The sequence below is a fragment of the Cetorhinus maximus genome, chromosome 12, assembly GCF_964194155.1.
Source record: "Cetorhinus maximus chromosome 12, sCetMax3.hap1.1, whole genome shotgun sequence".
NCBI lineage: Eukaryota > Metazoa > Chordata > Chondrichthyes > Lamniformes > Cetorhinidae > Cetorhinus > Cetorhinus maximus.
Genome location: NC_135890.1, coordinates 61756488 through 61779111, shown reverse-complemented (window position 1 = coordinate 61779111; position 22624 = coordinate 61756488). Strand labels below are relative to the sequence as shown.

Here is a 22624-nt window from a genome sequence, read left to right as displayed (position 1 = left end):
CTCCATGCATATATCACTCGACACACACACCACTCTGTGCGCGTGCGCCACTCCATACAGAAAGCACCAAGACTTGTACAATTGCAGCAACAGTGAATAGATATCTAAAACCAATGAACCTGAACGAGTTGATGATGCCTTTAAATAGCACGGCCAGGGGGGGCTGTCCTTCCTGCTGTTGAATGCCTGCTCAGCTGTGAGTAATGAAGAGACCATATAGCTGGAACATTGAGCTCCAAAATAGCAGCACTGTCATCCAGTCAGTGTTGTACACTGATTGGCATCATGAACTGCTAACAGCGTATATTTCCACTGTATGCCCACAGTGCACATGCTAATGTCACCAATATGGTGTCTGGCACAGCCCCCACCGAAGTGTACGTGTGTGTGTGTGTGTGTGCACTGCGGATGTTATTTTGGACCCTCTGGGACCACTCGCAGCACCTAAAACACAAGCGCTGCACACACAGTTTGAGCCACATATATTTAGGATTGAGTTTAATGTTACCTCCTCACCTTTTCTTGTAACTTTGTTTTGTTTTCTGTCTTAACCTTTTTCAATTCCCTCCTCTACTTTCCATAATGTTCATGGTTATTCACTGAATTCTTTCCCCTGACATTATTCATAAGCCTCCCTTTCCCGTTTGATTTAAAATTTTATTTCTTTTGTCATCTGGGGCACATTATCTTTGAATGCTCCCATCAAAGGAATAGGCCTACTTCATACTTCTTCCATTGCTCTGTTATTGCTTTATCCTGTGATTCGTTTCCAATCTACGTCTGACAGGTCCTTTCTTAAATCTCTGCAATTAGCTCCTCCCCAGTTCAGCAATTTTACCTTCGATATCTTCTAATCTCTTTGCAAAATTCTCCTGATTCAGGAACCAATCTTCCAATTGGAAAACTGCACATATCACTCTGCTTTATAAATACGGTGAGAGAGGGAGAGCAGGGAAGTAGCCAGTTAGGCCTGACATTTGTCAACAGGAAACTGCTAGGCCCAGATTTTCATCTTTGAGGTGGTCGTGGGAGTCAGGAAAATTCCCAGCTTTACCTGCTCGCCTTGGCAGGAAGTGCCCGCAAGGACGGGATTTTCATTCTGGCGGGTGTGGGCTGGAGTCGGGCCAGCTGACCCAGCTAAAGGTTTGGAGGCAGCCATAGAACTGCTGGGTGCGGAGGCGGCCTGTTTAGGAGGCCTGCCTTGGTGCTGTGGTTCATCCTAGTTAAAATAAAAACAATGGCCCTCCAGCCATCACCCCTCACCTCTTCCACCCTCTCAGTCCCCACACACTCTCCATGCCATCTCATGTCCCCCACCCTTCTCCTATGGCCCTTCATTCCCTATGCCAAGCAATGGCACTTCCCTGTCCATCCTATAAACACTGTACACTGTATAGAAACAATGAACCCTATGGTGACAGTAGGATGTGTAAAAATAGCTTTAAAAACAGTCATGCATTGATAACTTTCCACTTCTGTAAACAAAAACTCCTTTTTAGTGCATTTCAATAAAAGTGTCAATCATCTAGACCCTTGAAGTATCAATAACTGAAGCTGCAAGCACTTGAAATCTCTTTATTTTGTGCAAACAAACATTGTGAAATTGACAGAAGAAATCAGAGAGCCAGATCTGTCAATCAAGCATTGTTTTCCCTGGGGCTCAGGTGTTTTAGTACTCTAATGGATGTCTGGGCTCTCAGCCAAGAATACATAATGAAACTTGGCTGAGAGACCAGAAATCCATTAGTCTGTTGTGAAACCTGACCTTCAGGGAAAACATTGCTCCAATAACTGCTCTGGCTCTCTGATCTCTGCTGTCAATTTCACAATGTTTATTTAGTATTGTTGAAAAAATACACTTTGTTGAAGCTTTTCAGCTTGCACACATCAAGACAATTGCAAGAATACCAATGTCATGGGAAGCAACAACTTTATACTGTATGAGAAGAGAGTGGTGATTGGTTTAGCAAGTGAACTCTGACTGGTAGAGGTGCATGGAGAATGCACCATGAATGGATGACTTTTTTAATATTTTTTTTTATACATTCTATTGTCATTACAGGGTCATTCATTCCATACAGTGTACAGTGGGTGAATGGGCATGGAAGTGCACAGCTTGGCATAGGGGCATGAAAGGCCATGGGGGTTGTTTGGGGGGGGTGGTGACATAACTTGGCATGGGAGCTTGAGGTGCCCTGGGGAGAGGTGAGAGGCCAAACCTTGGTATGGGGAGGCATGAAGAGAACCGTTTGAACTTGCCTTTTAAAAGACTAGGGTCCTGAGTGGTTGTGAACATGACTCATTGAAAACCTGGCCTGACTCCAGGACCAGGACATACCTATTCCCGCAACGGAGCCAGCCAGGAGTGCCAGGTCAGGAGTGCCGGGTGCCGTTTCTGACCCAAACCAGCTCTCACACTTAAAATGCTCTCCCGAAAAATGAGAAGGCCTGGGAATGGGGTCAGGAATCGGGACCTGCCTACCTTTTTTAAAGGGCTCCTGAGTCATCCTGACTTGGTGAAAGCGTGAGTGAGCACGTTGAAACTTTTCAGCTGATCGGAGAGAGACAACTGGGATTTGTAAAGGGTAGGATATGCCTGACAAACCTGATTCCATTTTCTGAAGAGGTGACTAAAGTGCTGGATAGGGAATGTCTAACGATGTTATTTATATGGATTTCTAAAGCCATTTAATAAAGTCCCTGATAGAGACTGCTAGCTAAAGTTGAAGCTCATGGAACTGAAGGCAGATTATTGGCCTGGTTTGGAAACTGGCCGAACGGCAGGAGACAGAGAGTAGGGAGAATGGGCAGGTACTCTCATTTGCAGGATGTGACTTTTGGTGTCTCACAGGGATCTATTCATTATATTTATTAATGACTTAAATTATGGCATGGAAACTCAAGATCAAATTTTCTGAAGACAGAAAGATAGATGGTATTGTAACCAGGAATATGAGGCAGAATTTAATCTAGGCCATGGGGGTCTCGTCCTCTGGCTGGAGAGCTGGCGAGAGCCCTGTGTTGCCTCCTTTGGAGAAACCCATCATATTAGCGGCCAATCAGGCACTTTAGTGGCCTGTGACAGGCCTTCCCTGGAATCAAGGACCCAGAGGATAGAAATCCCGCCCCCTGAGAGCTGCTGGCCAATGAGGGGCCAGCAGCTCCCCATTGCTCATCAGTGCCACTGGGAGTGGTGGCAGCTGCTGGTAATGCACTCACCAGAGACCCAGGGTCACTGAGACCCCAGGCCACAGGTGAGTGAGAGCAGCATGGAGGTCATGGGGTGGGAATTGAGGGGCAGTAGAGGGGAGGGGATTCGGCAGCAAGGGCAGTGGGGTAGCTTTCAGCAGACCCTTTCCCCTCCCAATGCCAGGTCCCTTGATCAGGCACTGAGTGCCTGACAATGAGGGACCTTCCCTGGGAGTTCATAAGCAAAGCCAACAGCTCCCCACATGGCAAGACTGTCTACCAAGTGCCGCAGCATAAGAGCCTTACATGGGGATTAATTGCCCAAGGGCTCAATTGGCAGTGGCTTGGGAAGGCATTCTGACCCTTCCCACCATGGACTTAATCGGGACAGAGGCAGGAAGGTGACGGTGTCCCCACTCGCCACCCTCCCACGCCTAATTAACTGACCCCCCCTCACCTCCAAACCCACCATGGGTGTGGCATTAAACTCCGCCCACTCTTTGAACCATGTCTCTGCTAATGCAACCATGACACAATCCCATATAGCATTTTGTACCTGAGGTTCACCAACCTTATAATGTCCATCCCAGGCATAATACAATTTAAATATCTCCTTCGTCACATCTGCTATCTTCTTCAAATAGGTCCCTAGCACGTTACTGTTTTTTATATTCCTCAGTCCTCTGATCTCATTGCTACTCCTTTATCTATTTACTGGCTCCTCTCCCTCTGCCAAATCAGTTGAAACCCTCCCCAGTAGTATTAGTTAACCTCTCAGCAAGAACATTTGTTCCAGTTCTGTCCAGGCATGAACTGTCTATCCTGTACAGGTGTCCCTTCTCCAGTGGTGGTGCCAATGTCCTAAGAATCTAAAATCCTCCCTCCTGGACCTATTCTTCAGCCATGCATATATCTGAGTCACCTTCCTAGGTTTACTCACATGTAATCCTGAGATTATACATTTCAGGCCCTGGCTTTTATTTTTCTAGATCCTGAAACTCTGCCTGGAAGAACCTCAATACTTTTTCTGCCTATCTCATTGGCTCCAGCATGAACTACAACAACTAGCTAATCCCCTTCCCCTTGCAGAATGTACTGTACCCGCTTGGTGATCTCCTATATCCTGGCAGCAGGGAGGCAACATACCTTTCAGGAATCATTTATCTGGTCCCAGAACTGTCTGCCTATGTCCCTAACTATCAGATCCTTGAACAGCCCTTTCTGCTCTTTTCTTTTCCGTGTGTGAAGTCAAATCTCACATTATGCTGCAGGTTTGATTCTTACTGCATTCTTCCAAGGAGTTGTCACTTCCCCTGGTATTTAAAACTGAAATCCAGTTTGCGAGGGCCGTTACTTGGTGGATCCCAGCATAACCTAAGTCTTCTTCCTACCTTCCCTGGTGGACACACAATCTCTCACCCACTGCACATTTTCTGTGGAAGGAGCGTGACCATCTCCTGGAACGTATGATCCAGGAAACTCTGACTCCCGGATGGACTGCAGTTACTTGATCTTCAGCTCAAGCAGTTGGTGGCACTTCCTGCACACACGGTAATCCAGGATGCATGCAATGTCCTGGATTTCCCACATGGAACAGGATGCATATGCAACAGGTCCCCGCTTGTCTGTCAGAGTAATCAATTCACTGCCTTCTAAAATGTAATCACTTCCTGATCATACTAAACTCCAAGTGAGGTTGGGCCTTTGATTCCTTCGGCTATGTTGGCATCCTCTAATAACTGCCAAGCACTCTAGCTAAATCATATATAGCTAATTGTTTAACACCTCCTTAACATCTTCCCTACAACCGATGCCAAAGTATCAGACCTATACCTCCCAGGGTCTGGCTGTTACCCTTCTTAACTACTGCAACCAAATGAACATTTGAATTAGGAGCAGGAGGAGGCCACTCGGCCCTTCGAGCCTGCTCTGCCATTCAAAAAGATCATGGCTGATCTGATCGTAACCTCCCACCTACCCCTGATAACCTTTTACCCCCTTGGTTATCAAGAATCTTTCTAGCTCTGCCTTCAAAATATTCAAAGACTCAGCTTCCACCGCCTTTTGAGGAAGAGAGTTCTAAAGACTTTCAGCCCTCTGAGAGAAAGAAATTCTCCTCATCTCTGTTTTAAATGGGTGACACCTTATTTTTAAACAGTGGCCCCTAGTTCTAGATTCTCCCACAAGAGGAAACATCCTCTCCACATCCACCCTATCAAGACCACTCAAGATGTAAAAGGTTTTAATCAAGTCACCTTTTACTCTTCTAAACTACAGTGGATACAAGCCTAGCCTGTCCAACCTTTCCTCATAAGACAACTCGCCCATTCCAGGTATGAGTTTAATAAGAAACAAAAACAGAAAATGCTGGAAAAACTCAGCAGGTCTGACACTATCTGTGGAGAGAAAGACAGAGTTAATGTTAACGAGTGGACCCCCTGGTCCACTCCTCCATCACCCCCAACACCTCAACCTCCTCACACGGCACTTTCCCATGCAACCGCAGAAGGTGCAACACCTGCCCCTTTACTACCCCCCTCCTCACCGTCCAAGGGCCCAAACACTCCTTTCAAGTGAAGCAGCATTTCACTTGCACTTCCCTCAATTTAGTCTACTGCATTCGTTGTTCCCAATGCGGTTTCCTGTACATTGGAGAGACCAAACTGAGCAAACAAGCATACCGATGGCCGCTTTGTGGAAGCATGACCCAGACCTCCCTGTTGCTTGCCAGTTCAACGCTCCACCCTGCTCTCATGCCCACATGTCCGTCCTTGGCCTGCTGCATTGTTCCAGTGAAGCTCAACGCAAACTGGAGGAACAGCACCTCATCGTCCGACTAGGCACTTTACAGCCTTCCGGACTGAATATTGAGTTCAACAACTTCAGACCATGAACTCTCTCCTCCGTCCTCACCTCCTTTTTGATCCCCTTATTTCTATATTCATTTTTATTTTTTAATTTTCATTTAATTTTTTCCCACTTATTTTCATTATTATTATTTTTTAAATTTATTTCCATTTTTATTCATTGTTTTACCCCCAGCCTTTATCCTATTTTCGATATTTTTCCCACCACCATCCACCCACCCCCACCCCACCCCCACTAGGGCCATCTGTCACTTTCCAGAGTGCTTCCCCTGGCCCTGCCATTATCACATCCTGCTTTCCACTCTTCATGTCACCATCAGCACCATCTTTAGCCAGTATCACCACCATCAACACCCCTTTGACCTTTTGTTTATGACATCGTTCACAATCTCTCCTTTGCCTCCACCTATCACTGGCCTTCTATCCAGCTTCACCTGTCCCAACCCCCTTAATCAGTATATATTTCACCACATTTTTACTTCCCTTTAGCTGTGAAGAAGTCGTACGGACTCGAAACGTTATCTCTGTCTGTCTCTTCGCAGATGCTGTCAGACCTGCTGAGTTTTTCCAGCATTTTTTGTTTTTGTTTCAGATTTCCAGTATCCACAGTATTTTGCCTTTGAGTTTAATAAGCCTTCTCTGAACTGCTTCCAACACATTTACTTCTTCCATCTGCTGTCAAATAATTAATCTACTCTACCTAGATACTGCACAGTTATCTAACTATTAGCAATCATACTGAAATTCCATAGTGAGAGGGCAGATGCTGGTTACTGACCCTGTGTGAGGGCAGAGGCTGGTTACTGACCCTGTGTGAGGGCGGAGGCTTGTTATTGACCCTGTGTGAGGGCAGAGGCTGGTTACTGACCCGGTGAGAGGGCAGAGGCTGGTTACTGACCTGGTGAGAGGGCAGAGGCTTGTTATTGACCCTGTGTGAGGGCAGAGGCTTGTTATTGACCCTGTGTGAGGGCAGAGGCTGGTTACTGACCCTGTGTGAGGGCAGAGGCTGGTTACTGACCCTGCGTGAGGGCTGAGACTGGTTACTGACCCTGTGAGAGGGCAGAGGCTGGTTACTGACCCTGTGTGAGGGCAGGGGCTGGTTACTGACCCTGTGTGAGGGCAGAGGAGGCTGGTTACTGACCAGTGAGAGAGCAGAGGCTGGTTACTGACCTGTGTGACAGCTGCAGTCCAGTAGACGATGCTGGATGCCAAGACGATCTGGCCCGGCCAGTTCAGCACCCATTCTTCTCTCGAAGTGTCAGGATAGGCAGTGATTGCTTGCAGCATGACCTCACCTAAGGACCTTTTCATTGCCTTTTCTACCTGTAAATTACAGAAATGGCAATCAGTATCAATATTCATCTATAAAATTATCTCTATTTTATTAACATATGATTGGAGTTCCAAGACCCTAAAAAATTAATTTGAATAATACCCTCCCAATCCTATTTGAGTGAGATTATTGGAATAAAATAATAATAATCTCCAGGCATAACAAAATGTAACACAAATATTTTCACAAAACTCCCATGGTGGTGCTGTGTTATAGTTCACTCAAGGACTTTGAGTTACTGTGGCATCATCCACTTTTACACACACATTGCAGTCTCAAACTATGGATGATGATGGTAGAGGCTCCATTGTTCTTCCCATCAAGTGGCTGACCAGGAAGCTCTCCCACTCTTACTGCCTGTGCATGATGTATATTGGAAGGATTTGCAGGTTGATTATCAACCTATTTGGCCACATTGTGAACACACCTTCCTCAGCCATCAAGTCTGGGAGTGGGACTTGAACCCAGAACTTCTGGCTCAGAGGCAGGACACTACCCACTGTGCCACAAGACCTCCTCAAAGCTCCCATAGCAACCTTCATATATACATTCACATAAAACAGCATTGATTTTGAAATGTAGGTGTTGAAATTTTCATTGTATATGTCACTTTGATTCTTTCTCTGTGGTTAAATGAAGGATATGTAAGAGAAAGAGAGAGACTTGAGAGAGACAGAGAGAGCGAGAGAGAGAGGGAGACAGAAACAAAGAGGGAGGGAGACAAGGGCCAAAAATTTCTCCACTTCAAAAATGTGTGTGTGGCGGGACCATTTCTGGGTCCCTGCTCCACTTGAGCCATGTGTTCACACTCTGGCACAGTCTTACAGGAGGTGGTCTCAGTGTTCACCATCCAATTAGGGGCGGTGGGTAGGACCGGACACAGGTGAGCCAATCAGGGGGTAGGTGGATGTGCTGTGAAGAATGCATTGGCTCCTTTATATAACTCAGCATGTGCCTGCCATGACTCTTTGACCTCCCAAACTGCTCTCGCCTTCAGTGAGTAGACGAGCTGCAGACAGAGCGGGGAACCCATTTGGAAACTAACACTGAAATACCAAAATAGGGGGTAATTGAACTGCCCTAACTGGCTACCCATCACTGACTGATGGGTAACTGCCAGGAAAAGCAAGACCATATTGAGAAGATGGTCCAACACCTTTCTATCTGATATTCCTCCCCAATGCCCTCCCCCGACAACCTCCCACGATCCCCAAATCAGCCTCCAAAGGATTGGTAAAGTTCTGGCCAAAGTGAGAGAGTGAGGGAGAAGGAACGAAATCAAGAAAAAGAATGAGAATAATGTCAGCTCTAAAGGACATCAAGGCTACAGTACAGTCAAAGCGTTAGATAATTACTAATTGTATAATCTTGTGCACTTATAGCACATGTTGCATTAAAAGGTGCAGTATAACATTGTCCATGCTAAGCTGCTCCTGAAAGTACTGAGATAAGTGAGTTTACACCCGATGGAGGAATCATTTTGATTTACTGTCACTGCCCGAAATGTACTGCAGCAAGCACAACAATTCCTCTCAAAGAATAATCCTGCTCAGCCTCTGGGTGACAGAATCTCTGTCTACTCAGTAGGAAATAAAACAGCAAAAGACAAGTCATATTCTGCCTACATCCCACTTCAGCACAAGTAGCTCGTGAAATCCTTTTTATTGACAAGGGCTAGGTCAAATGAAAGACAATTTGAAACAGTTTGCAAATGCATTTGAGATCAAACCAGCAATCATTCCCATGGATGTGTATTTCTCACATGCTGTCCAAGAATAGGTTGTGTTTGGGTGTTTTTCTGAGCTGGGACTAAGGCCCCTTATTGAATGGGGTAGAGAGAACCTGTCCAGTCTTGATAGATTGACTTCCTGATAAAATAAACGGTTGTTGTTCAGAGTCAGTGTTATTGTCCATGCTGATCTATAGCTGTACTGTCCTGTCAGTATTTCAGAATAAACCGTGGTAACATCACATTCAAAAAAGGGTGAGAGTTCCCTTAATATGATTAATCTGTATAAGATTGCTGAACCACGGTTACTTCAGGGACTTAGCCATCTGCCATTCATTCTTAGTTATTAATTATTAAACTGTTAAACTATCTGATAAATTCTATGGAACTTTAATTATTTAAAGATATGTACCTGAACTATTCTGGTTTTTTTTGAATAAATGTTGATTCATTCAAACTGCAATTGAGATTTAGAGAGATCAGGAGGAATATGGAATATTTATCGATTTATAAGAGATTCCAGCACTTTCCCGATGAGTTTTTTTTAATTCATTCATGGGTTGTGGGTCATCTAGGCCAGCATTTATTGCCCTTCCCCAATTGCCTTTGTTCAGAGGGCATTTTTTAAGAATCAACCACACTGCTGTGGGCCTGGGGTCACATGTAGGCCAGACCAGGTAAGGACGGCAGATTTCCTTCCAGTGAATCAGGCGGGTTTTTAACAGCAATGGCTTCGAACCCCAGAACGTTACCCTGGGTCTCTGGAATAGTGGCCCAGTGACAATACCACTATCCCACCACATCCCCACGTCAGTCTAACTGGCCTGTTATTCCCTGTTTTCTCTCTCCCTCCTTTCTTGAATAATGGTGTTACATTTTATTTTTACATCTTCACTAGATACAGGGGAGGTACCGGAGGACTGGAGAAATGCAAACGTAGTTTCATTGTTTAAAAAGGGATCAAAGGAAATGCCAAACAATTATAGACCAGTTAGTCTTACATCAGTGGTGAGCAAATTAGTAGAATCAATCCTGAGAGATAGGATTAACTGTCATGTGGATAGGCATGGGCTAGTCAGGGATGGTCAGGGTGGATTTGTTAAAGGAAGGTCTTGCCTCACAAATTTGATTGAATTCTATGTGGAAGTGACAAGAAGGGTTGATGAAGGTAGTGCAGTGGATGTTGTGTACATGGATTTTAGCAAGGCATTTGACAAGGTCGCACATGGCAAATTGGTCAGGAAAGTAAAAGCCCATGGGATTCAGGGTAATGTGGCAAACTGGGTAAAAGGTTGGCTTTGTAACAGGAAACAAAGGTCGATGGATGCCCTTGCGAATGGAAAGTTGTCTCAAGTGGTGTTCCACAGGGCTCGGTGTTGGGACCCTTGTTGTTTGTGTTATATATTAACGATTTGGATGTGAACGTGGGGGGGCACGATTGGGAAATTTGCAGATGACACAAAGATTGGCCGAGTAGTGGATAGTGTTGAGGATAGCCATAATCTCCAAAATGATATAGATGGGTTGGTGGAGTGGGCGGTAAAGTGGCAGATGGATTTTAACATAGAGAAGTGTAAGGTCATACATTTAGGGAGGTCAAACAGTTACAGGGATTACACAATAAATGGGGATATACTAAGAGAGGTAGATGAAGTGAGAGATCATGGCGTACAAGTACACAGGTCCCTGAAGGCAGCAGTTCAAGTAGGCAAGGTTGTAAAGAAGGCAGATGGAATGCTCTCCTTCATTGGCAGAGGTATAGAATATAAAAGTAAGGATATAATGTTGGAATTGTATAAAACACTGGTGAGGCCACAACTGGAGTATTGTGTGCAGTTCTGGTCACCACATTACAGGAAGGACGTAATAGCTCTGGAGAGAGTACAGAGGAGGTTTACAAGAATGTTGCCAGGGTTAGAAAAGTGTAGCTACGAGGAGAGATTGGATAGGTTGGGGTTATTTTCCTCAGAACAAAGGCTGAGAGGTGACTTGATTGAGGTGTACAAAATTATGAGGGGAATAGATAGAGTGGACAGGATAAAATTGCTTCCCTTGGCGGAGAATTCTAGAACCAGGGGACATAGATTCAGGATGAGTGGCAGAAGGTGTAGGGGGAACATGAGGAAGAACCTTTTTACGCAGAGGGTAGTGGGTGTCTGGAATTCGCTGCCCAAGTTGGTGTTAGAGGCAGAAACTCTAAACTCTTTTAAAAAGTACCTGGATCTGCACCTTAAGTGCTGTAAGCTGCAGGGCTATGGGCCGGGTGCAGGAAGGTGGGATTAGAAAGGGCACCTGGGTGTCCTCGGGCTAGCATGGACAAGATGGGCCGAATGGCCTCCTTCTGTGCTGTAACTTTTCTATGGTTCAATTTGCAAAATTCCAATCCGCTGGGATTGTTCCAGAATCTAGAGAATTTTGGAAAATTATAGCCTGCACATCCACTCTGTCTGCAGCTATCTTTTTAGAACCTTAATGTGTAGGTCATCCGGCCCTGGGGATTTGTTGGGTTTTAGTCCCTTAAGTTTCTCCTGTACTTTTTCTTTGCTGATATTAATTTCCTAAAGTTCCTCACTCTTTCAGCTCTCTGGTTAGCCTCTATTTCTGGTATTTAATTTGTGGCTTCTACAGTGAAGACAGACACAAAGGGAGATAATATTTAATGTAGGTGATGGGATATCCCCCACTGGGAAAGCCACTTGGGCAGATGCAAGGTGCCCAGATCAATCAGAGGCCAGTGGCAATGTTGAACAGCAGCATGACTGGGAGGTGGTGGCTGTTGCCAGTATGACACCCACCTGAGGTCCAATATTGTCGCTGGATCCCAGGCCACAGGTGAGTGATGGCGGGAGGAGGGTTGTGGGGTGGGTATCGCAGTGGGGAGAGGATTGGCAGCAAGGGCAGGGAATGGTTTTCAGTGGGATCCCCTTTCCCAATGCTGGGTCCCTTAATTAGGCGTCCTGCTTACACCCTCTCCATTTATATTCATACAGAACAGGCTGGCACACAACAAGAGGGAGAGGTCGCAGACCGGTGGAGGAATGCCTGAAATCAATGTTCTCACAGACTTTGAAAACAGAGCCAACCAGCTGGCTGGTGAGGACCTGGGCCATTCCTATGTTGACAGTGAGGTCAGTGGTGCTCAACCAAGTGAGGATCCAGCAGTGCAACATCCATCAGGCAACCATGCTGTGAGTGATGTGTCCTGTTTCACAGGCCACTGCCATGCACTAATTATCTCTCCTTGCTTTCACAGGGACTTCTGGGAAACAGCCAAGGGGATCCACGACCCAGGTTTTTGACTCCAGACCCGAACAAACCTCGCAAGAAGAATCTGCTGAAACCCTCCCTGAAGTCCTGTCACAGCGTTCACCCAAACCCTCCACCAGCGCAGACACACACCTCGGTGGGACCTAGCTTTAGAGTAGCCTCGGGATCATAATCTGGTGAGCACATTGTACTGTCTAATCCACAGCAGGTGGAGGCAGGGACTTCCCAGGTCCCCAGCACTCAGAGGACTGCTGGAGGCCAGAACGTTGCTGAGTCCGAGTCAGATGAGGAACCTCTGGACTCAGTCATACCTCAGTTGCTGGAGCTGCAAAGGCAAGCTCGGGAACATCAGGAAGGGATGTCCTCTGCACTCCTCAGATTGCAAGGCATGATGGAGGAGTCTGCCTGTCTTCAGGCTGAGGTGATAGCGCCGGCATTGCAATTCACCGAGGTCAACACTGGTAGGATGGCGGCCACCATTGAGACCTTGGTCCAGGACATCATTCCTGCACTGCTGTGTGGGCTGAACTCCATCACTGATGCCATAGTTGGCCTCCAACAGTGTCAGCACGAGAGGGGTGTGGGGGCAGGTCGATCTCACTCCAGCTTCCCCTTCTCCTCAAGGAGTCAGTCAGGGGCCCTCGGGTACCCATAGGGAGGAGAATCAGCAGGCGCACATCTCAGGGCCATCCACCTAAGTGACTCCGGGAGTGTCCAGCCCAACCTGTATTTAAGAAAGGATATATTGGCATTGGAGGTAGTTCAAAAGAGATTCACTAGGCTGATTCCTGGGATGAAGGAGTTGACTTATCAAGAACAGCTAAACAGGTTAGGCTTTTATTCATTAGAGTTTAAATGAATGAGGGGTGATCATATTGAAACGTACAAGGTTCTGAGGGGACTTGACAGGGTAGATGTTGAGAAGATGTTTCCACTAGTGGGGGAATCTCGAACTAGGTGGCATTGTTACAGAATAAGGGGTCACTTGTTTAAAACTGAGATGTGAAGGAATTTCTTCTCTCAGAGGGTAGTGAATGTCTGGAATTCTCTACCTCAGAGAGTTGTGGAGGCTAGATCGCTGAAAGTTTTTAAAGAGGAGGTAGATAGATTTTTGAAATATCGGGGATTTGAGGGCTATGAGGAGCTGACACAAAAAAGGAGTTGAGGCCTGGGGCAGATCAGCCATGATCTTATTGAATGGTGGGGCAGGCTTGAGGGGCCGAATGGCCTACTCCTGCTCCTATTTCTTGTGATCTTATGTTCTTATGACTCTTGAACTCTCTGACCCTACCTGCCCCCCTTTGCTTGTCTTTACCCAAACACTACACTGTTTAATTGGAATAACTTTTCTCTTTGGATTTCTAAATCTGCCTTCACTTGTATCTTCCTCCCCCATCACCTTTTAGTTTAAAGACCTACCCACAGCCTGAATTATATAATTCTCCCAGACACTGATACCAACCTGGTTTAAGTGGAGCCCAACTCAATGGAACAGCCCATCTTTCCCAAGTACTGCTGCCACTGCCCCATGAATCTGAATCCCTTCTTCCCATACCACCCTTTAAGCCACACATTTAAATCTCTAACCTGCTTGACCCTATGGCACATGGCTCAGTAACAATGCAGAGATGATTACCTTTGAGGTCCTGCATTTCAAACTCTCTCAGCAGAACATCATTCCTAATTCTACTTATGTTGTTGGTTCCTATGTGGACCTCCCCCTCCCATACCAAGTTCATCTCTAGCCATGAGGAGTGTCCTTAACCCTGTCACTGCGCAACCTTCAGAACTCTCCATCACAGCTACAGAGAACAGTACCTATCTCCCTAACTGTACTGTCCCCTATCACTACCACATTTTTTTTTGCCACCCTCACTTGGTTGGCATCCTGCACCATGGTGCCATGGTCAGTTTGCTTAGCCACCCTGCAGTCCTTGTTCTCTTTTACACAGGTAGCGAGCATCTTGTACTTGTTCATCAAAGTCAAGGTTCTGAGGCTCCTCCATCTCTACCTGCTGGACCTCCATACTTGCCTGACTCACAGTCACACCCTCCTGTTCCCTGACCACTGACCAACGCTAAAGTTCTAAATCACAACTTGAGAAATACTGACCAGAGAGTTTCCACTTGCATCAAATTCCTGACTTAGCACTCAGCTCCCAAAGCACTCTGTTCCACAATTACTCTGTGCTCCGCATCACAAAGCCCTCAGAGAATTTGCAGAATAAATTTTGCTTGAATGTTGGAGAATTGTTCAAAAATGGAGAAAGGGATAGAATGAATAATTACAGGCCAGTCAGTGAACCTTGGTAATGGGAAACTTAATGGAAAAAAAATTAAGAGACCAGGCAAATCATCATTTGGAAAGGCACAGATTAATCAAGGACAGTCAGCATGGATTTGTTATGGGAAGGTTGTGTCCAACTAATTTGATTGAATTTTTTGAGGAGGTAATAAGGAGGGTTGGTGACAATGGTACATTTAACGTAGTCCATAAGGATTTTAGCAAGGCTTTTGATAAGGTTCCACATGGAAGACTGGTCACAAAAGTAAAGAACCATGGGATCCAAGGAATAATGGTAAATAGTCGCTTGATGGTATAGAACTTGAGTATTTCTGAGAAAAGAGACATGCTGTCAAAGCTTTTCATCTTGCACTCATCAGGACAGATGCAAGAATACCAAATTTCAAAGGGAGCAACAATTTATACTGCATGAAAAAGTGTGCTGCAGAATCCATTGAAATTCTCAGAGTGCACTGGACCCAAAGTTGTTCATTTCTTAACATATTGATGATACTCAACTGAGATACGATTCCATGATTGAGCAAGCGTTTATACAGGATGAGATTGAACAGATTGGTTGTCGGATTACTAATCTATGCCATGTCCTACACTGTGCTTGGTCTGAAGTGCACAAATTTCTTCCATTTTTTGGTTTGATCCGTTTGTGCTGCTATATCGTCTCAATAGATGACTGCACCCTGGGTGGGCCACAGCTGGAGTACTGCATGCAGTTCGTATATGGGATACATATATTCCATGCCAGGGCCAATAAAGATAAGAGAAGGGAGGTGAAGCTGGAACTGGATAAAACCCTGGGTGTGCCACAGCTGGAATACAGTGTGCAGTTCTGCTCACTGTGCTGGAGGACAGATGTGATTGCACTAGAGAGATTCCTGAGATTGGAGACTGGAGGGTTTTAGGTCTGGGGAAAGATTGGACAGGCTGAGGGGAACAGAGGAGGCTGAGGGGAGATTTCATTCAAGTGTAGAAAATAATGAGGGGTCTAGACAGAGTGATAGGAAGGCCCTGTTCCCATTGGGTGAGGAATCCATAAAAAGGAGACATTGATTTTGGGGAAGAGGTAGGAGGTTTACAAGGGATTCGAGGGGGATTTTTTTACCCAGAGGGTGGTGAGGGTCTGGAACTCACTGCCTGAAAGGGTGGGAGAGACAGAAACCCTCATCACAATTAATAAGTCGTTGGATATGCTTGAAGTGCTGTAACCTATTGGCCTATGGACCTAGAGCTGGAAAATGGGATTAGGCTGGATGGCTACTTGTTGGCCGGCACAGACACGATGGACTGAATGGCCTCCTTATGTGCTGTAAATTTCTATGATTCTATGGTGGTATTTTCCAGACCCTCCACGGCAGGATCCACAGTGGGAGATGTGGCGGGAGATGCGACAGGCCAGCTAAAAGTCCATTCACTTCGATGGGACCAGAAGATCGCAGTGGTGAGCGGGGCGGGAAAATCCCGCTCTATGATTCTTGATGAAATGATGCCGAAAGTCTCCCAGTGTGTTTCGCCCAATTCTTCTTCACAGCTCTAGTAGCTGATGATCATGAAATAGGGACTACCCCTTTAAATGGTGCATATCACTTTAATGAGCACTCGAAATCCACATCAATGCTTTGTGTATTCTCTTACAGCTGGTTGCCTGTTAGGAGAGGATGTTAGTACAAGAGCTAGCCACCAAAATGCCAGTCAGCCTCGTTAATGAGTGTTATTGGGCACCACAAGTGACAATCACCTGTTTCAAAAGTCTCAAGGAGGGCCATTCTGAGCATTGACATCAACTCCTTTACTGAGATGACACTTTGCACTAAACATGGGCTAAATCACAGAATCACTGGATCACCAGATCATTGAATCACAGTATTACTGAGTCACAGGATCATTGTATCACAGAATCACAGGTCATGAAGCTATTAATGTATATCATATTATTTGAAAATATTTTTCTTTTAAAATAGAGGTTTAGTCTGTGGATGTGTCTTAATTGTATTAAAGCCAGCTAGTCTGGGTGCTTTGTGTGCTAGTTTTGAGATGTAAGAGAGGTAGAGTGCATTTGCATTTTTCAAATAGAGCATTCAAGAAGGCGAGTGAAATCTGGCACCGAGCTAGCAGAGACCAAGCAATATATTTATATTCCTCATAACATTGGTACTATGAAAGGGTTTTGTTAGAAGAGGTTGGTGATAGAATGAGAATTTACATTCAAAGAGCTGTGCTAGGTATAACTTCAGCAGTTTTGTATGTGCGGGCATAGGCAATGTAAAATCAAAGTAGCTATAAGCCTACAACTGTCTCCACAGGAACCAAAGTGAGAGGAACCTCATTTTGAATTTGCAAGATGAAATGCTTTGCCTGGCGTTTAGTTAACTCCATGGGTTTTCGTTGCCTTAATGGAGATTAGTTTGGGAATTTGTTAAAAGTTATGATGGTAGTGATTCGTAGCCATGTGTATATATATATATATATATATATACTTGAGTAAATTAATAAAATATTTCATTTAGTTTAATATCAAACCTCTCAAACTGATGGTCTGATTCCAGAATTTAGAGTTGCATTTCAAACATACCACTTAAAAATATAGGTCATGACAGTTGTTTAAAGTTTCCCACTGGGATCTTTAAATAACTCAGCTTTACAAAACTGCTGTCTCATAACACATAGAATCACTGTTCCACGGAATCGCTGTACCATGGAAACACTATCACTGGATCACTGAATCGCAGGGTCGCTGGATCGTGGAATCATTGTGGGCAGCATTTCCCCCCCGTCGGCAGGAAGTGTGGGAGCGGGCAGGCTTCCGATTGGCGCCCTGGTCGGGGGCACGCCGCCACTTTACGTGGGCGGGCCAATTAAGGCCCACCCAGCGTGACGTGTGGCAGGAAGTGCAATGCGCTCCCTGTGCGGGAGGGGGGATCCCCTTAGCCACAAGTGTGCTCTTTTGCGCATGCGTACGATAGAGTGCACAGATCTCCTTGAGGCAAAGTGCTGCCTCAGGGAGAACGGCTCCGATTTAAAACTTTGAATAAAGATTAGAAAAAAAATTCCCTGCCATGTTCCCTCATGTGACACTGTCACATGAGTTAGGACATGTCCATAACTTTTATTGTAAAATATTCTGCATTTTTAAAAACACTCATGAAGCCTCCTCGTGGATGAGGTTTCATGTTTTTTCACAAGCCCACCTGGGCTCCCAGCCTGCCCGCCAACCTTAAGGTTGGATGGGCAGGTCCATTAATGAGTTCAATTGGTTTTATAATGGCCTTAATAGGACGCATGCCTGACGTCACCTCGCACCGGTGAGCGGACCCCACCCCCGCTCGCTGACCGGAAGATGCTAGCCTGTATCACTGTATCACTGAATGACGGAATCACAGAATCACTATATCACAGTATTACGGAAACACTGTATCACAGATTCACCATATCACTGTATCACAGTATCACTGAAACACATGATCACTGAATCAGTGCATCACAGTATCACAGAATCACTGTGACACTGAAACACATGATCATGGTATCACAGAATCACTGTATCACAGAAACACAATTTCACTGTTGCACGGAAACATTGAATCACCGTATCACTGAATCACAGGATCACCATACCATTGAATCACAGGATCACTGAATCACAGTAACACAGAATCACTGTATCACAGTATCACAGAATCACTGTATCACAGAAACACAATTTCACTGTTACACAGGAACACTGAATCATTGTATCACTGTATCACAGAATCACCATATCACTGAATCACTGTTTCATTGAATCATGGGATCACGGTATCACAGGATCACTGTATCACTGAATCAATGGATCGCTGTGTTACAAGATCACAGTATCAGAGAATCACTGTATCACAGGATCACTGTATCACCGTAGCAAAGGATCACTGTATCACAGAATCACCGAATCACTGTATCATAGGATCAATGACTCATTGTATCACAGTATCTCTGAATCTCTGTATCATATAATCACTGTATCACTGAAACACTGAATCACAGGATCACTGTATCACTGTATTACAAATCACAGGATCACTGCACCGCTGTATCACAGGATCAGTATCACTGAGTCACTCAATCACAGGATCACTGTATCACAGAATCACTATAGCACAGGATCACTAAATCACTGAATCACAAGAATCATGGTATCACAGGATCACAGTATCACTGCACCATAGGATCACTGAATCACAGGATCACTATCATTGTAGAAACACGGAATCACTCTATCACTGTATCACAGAATCACCATATCACTGAATCACAGGATCACAGTATCACTGTATCACACAGTATAACTGTATCACAGTGTCACTGAATCACAGGATCACAGTATCACTGAATCACAGGATCACTGTATCACTGTATCACACAGTATCACTGCATCACACAGTATAACAAAATCACTGTATCACACAGTATCACTGTATCACACTGTATCACTGAATCAGTGTATCACACAGTATCACTGAATCAGTGTATCACACAGTATCACCGAATCACTGTATCACACAGTATTACTGAATCACTATCACACAGTATCACTGAATCACTGTATCACACAGTATCACTGAATCACTGTATCACTGAGTCACTGTATCAAAGAATTACTTTAGCACAGGATAACTATTACTGTATCACATAGTATCACTGTATCACACAGTATCACTGTACCACGCAGCATCACTGAATCACTGTATCACTGAGTCACTGTATCAAAGAATTACTATAGCACATGATAACTGTATCACTGAATCACAGGAGGACAGGATCATGGTATCACTGTATCACTGTACCACAGGATTGCGATATCACTGTATCACAGAATCACGGTATCACTGTATCACAGTATCACTGAATCACTGTATCACTGAGTCACTGTATCAAAGAATTACTTTAGCACAGGATAACTGCATCACTGAATCACAGGATGACAGAATCACTGAATCACAGGATCGTGGTATCACTGTATCACAGGGTCACTGAATCACAGGATCACTGTATCACTGTATTTCAGAAACACGGAATCACTGTATCACAGAATCATCGTATGACTGAATTACAGGATTACAGTATCACAGGATCAGATAATCACAGAATCACTGTATCAAGGTATCACAGAATCTCTGTAGCACAGGATCGCTGTATCACTGAATCACAGGATTGCGGTATCACTGTATAACAGGACCGTGGTACCACTGAATCACAGGATCACTGAATCACTGTATCACAGGATTGCGGTATCACTGTATCACAGAATCAAGGTATCACAGAATCACAGTATCACTGAATCACAGTATCACTGAATCACTGTATCAAAGAATTACTTTAGCACAGGATAACTGTATCACCAAATCACAGGATGACAGAATCACTGAATCACAGGATCATGGTATCACTGCATCACAGGATCACTGTATTTCAGAAACATGGAATCACTGTATCACTGTATTTCAGAAACACAGAATCACTGTATCACAGAATCACAGTATCACTGAATTACAGGATTACAGTATCACAGAATCAGAGAATCACAGAATCACTGTATCAAGGTATCACAGAATCTCTGTAGCACAGGATCGCTTTATCACTGAATCACAGGATCGCTGTATCACTGAATCACAGGATCAGAGTATCACTGAATCACAGGATCACTGAATCACTGTATCACAGGATTGCGATATCACTGTATAACAGGACCGTGGTATCACTGAATCACTGTATCAGAGTATCACCGAATCACTGTATCACTGAGTCACTATACCAAAGAATTACTTTAGCACAGGATAACTGTATCACTGAATCACAGGATGATGGAATCACTGAATCACCGGCTCATGGTATCACTGTATAACAGGATCACTGTATCACAGGATTGCGGTATCACTGCATCACAGAATCACAGTATCACTGTATCAGAGTATCACTGAATCACTGTATCACTGAGTCACTGTATCAAAGAATTACTTTAGCACAGGATAACTGTATCACTGAATCACTGTATCACTGAGTCACTGTATCAAAGAATTACTTTAGCACAGGATAACTATATCACAGGATGACAGAATTACTGAATCACAGGATCATGGTATCACTGAATCACTGTATCAAAGGATCATGGTATCACTGAATCACTGTATCACTGTATTTCAGAAACACAGAATCACTGTATCACAGAATCACCGTATCACTGAATTACAGGATTACAGTATCACAGGATCAGAGAATCACAGAATCACTGTATCAAGCTATAACAGAATCTCTGTAGCACAGGATCGCTGTATCACTGAATCACAGGATCGCTTTATCATTGAATCACAGGATCACTGAATCACTGTATCACAGGATTGCGGTATCACTGTATCACAGAACCACGGTATCACCGAATCACTGTATCACTGAGTCACTATATCAAAGAATTACTTTAGCACAGGATAACTGTATCACTGAATCACAGGATGATGGAATCACTGAATCACAGCATCATGGTATCACTGTATAACAGGATCACTGTATAACAGGATTGCTGTATCACTGAATCACAGGATCAGAGTATCACTGTATCACAGGATCAGAGTATCACTGTATCACAGGATTGCGGTATCACTGCATCACAGAATCACAGTATCACTGTATCAGAGTATCACTGAATCACTGTATCACTGAGTCACTGTATCAAAGAATTACTTTAGCACAGGATAACTGTATCACTGAATCACAGGATGACAGAATCACTGAATCACAGGATCATGGTATCACTGAATCACTGTATCACAGTAACACAGAATCACTGCATTGCTTTATTAAAGAATAACTCTATCACTGTATCACAGAATCATAGCATCACTGCATCATGGAATAACTGAATCACTGCATCACAGAAACATAATTTTACTGTATCACGGAAACACTGAATCAGTGTACCACAGGATCACTGTATCACAGGATAACAAGATCACTGTATCACAGGATCACTGATTCGATAGATCACTGTATCACTGGATCACAGTATCAGAGAATCACCATATCACAGGGTCACCGTGTTACTGAATCACATGGTCACTGTATCACTGGATCACTGTATCACAGGGTCACATTATCACTATCACTGAATCACTGTGTCATGGAATCACAGAATCACTGAATCACAGGATCACTGTGTAATGGAATCACAGAATCACTGAATCACAGGATCACAGTATCACTGCACCATTTAATCATTAAATCACCGTATCACTGAATCACTATCATGGAATCACTGTTTCAAGGAATCACATAACCACAGTATCACTGAATCACTGTATCACTGAGTCACTAAATCACTGCATCACTGAATCACTGAATCATGGAATCACTGTATCAAGGAATCACTGAATCACAGGATCACAGGGTTACTGTATCATGGAATTGCGGAATTGCAGAATCACTGTATCACATGTCATGAAGCTATTAATGTATATATTATTGGAAAAATATTTTTATTTTAAAATAGAGGTTTAGCCTGTGGGTGTGTCTTAATTGGATTGATGCCAGCTAGTCTAGGTGCTTTGATATGTACTAGTTTTGAGATCTAAGAGAGGAAGAGTGCATTTACATTTTTTGAAAAGAGCATTCAAGAAGGTGAGTGAAATCTGGCACCTAGCTAGCAGAGACCAAGCAATATGTTTATATTACTAATAAAATTGGTACTATGAAAGGGGTTTTATTGTTACAAGAGGCTGGTGATACAATGAGAATTTACATTCAATGAACTGTGCTAGGTATAACTTCCGCAGTTTTGTGTGTATAGAGCAGAGGCAATGTGAGATCAAAGCAGCTGTAAGCCTACCACTGTCTCCACAGAAACCAAAGTGAGAGGAACCTCACTTTGAATTTGTAAGGTGAAAAGGCTTTGCCTGGTGTTTGGTTAAGTCTAT

The 22624-nt window shown here is 44.2% G+C and overlaps 1 protein-coding gene across 1 annotated transcript in view; it reads right to left on the bottom strand.

The window, feature by feature from the left end:
- LOC144687508 (dynein axonemal heavy chain 3-like) overlaps positions 1-22624 on the bottom strand; it is a 706779-nt gene that overhangs the window by 562390 nt on the left and 121765 nt on the right. Inside the window, exon 8 of the mRNA XM_078553740.1 lies at positions 7227-7379. Coding sequence (XP_078409866.1) covers positions 7227-7379 — 153 coding nt within the window. The remainder of the gene's footprint in view (positions 1-7226; positions 7380-22624) is intronic.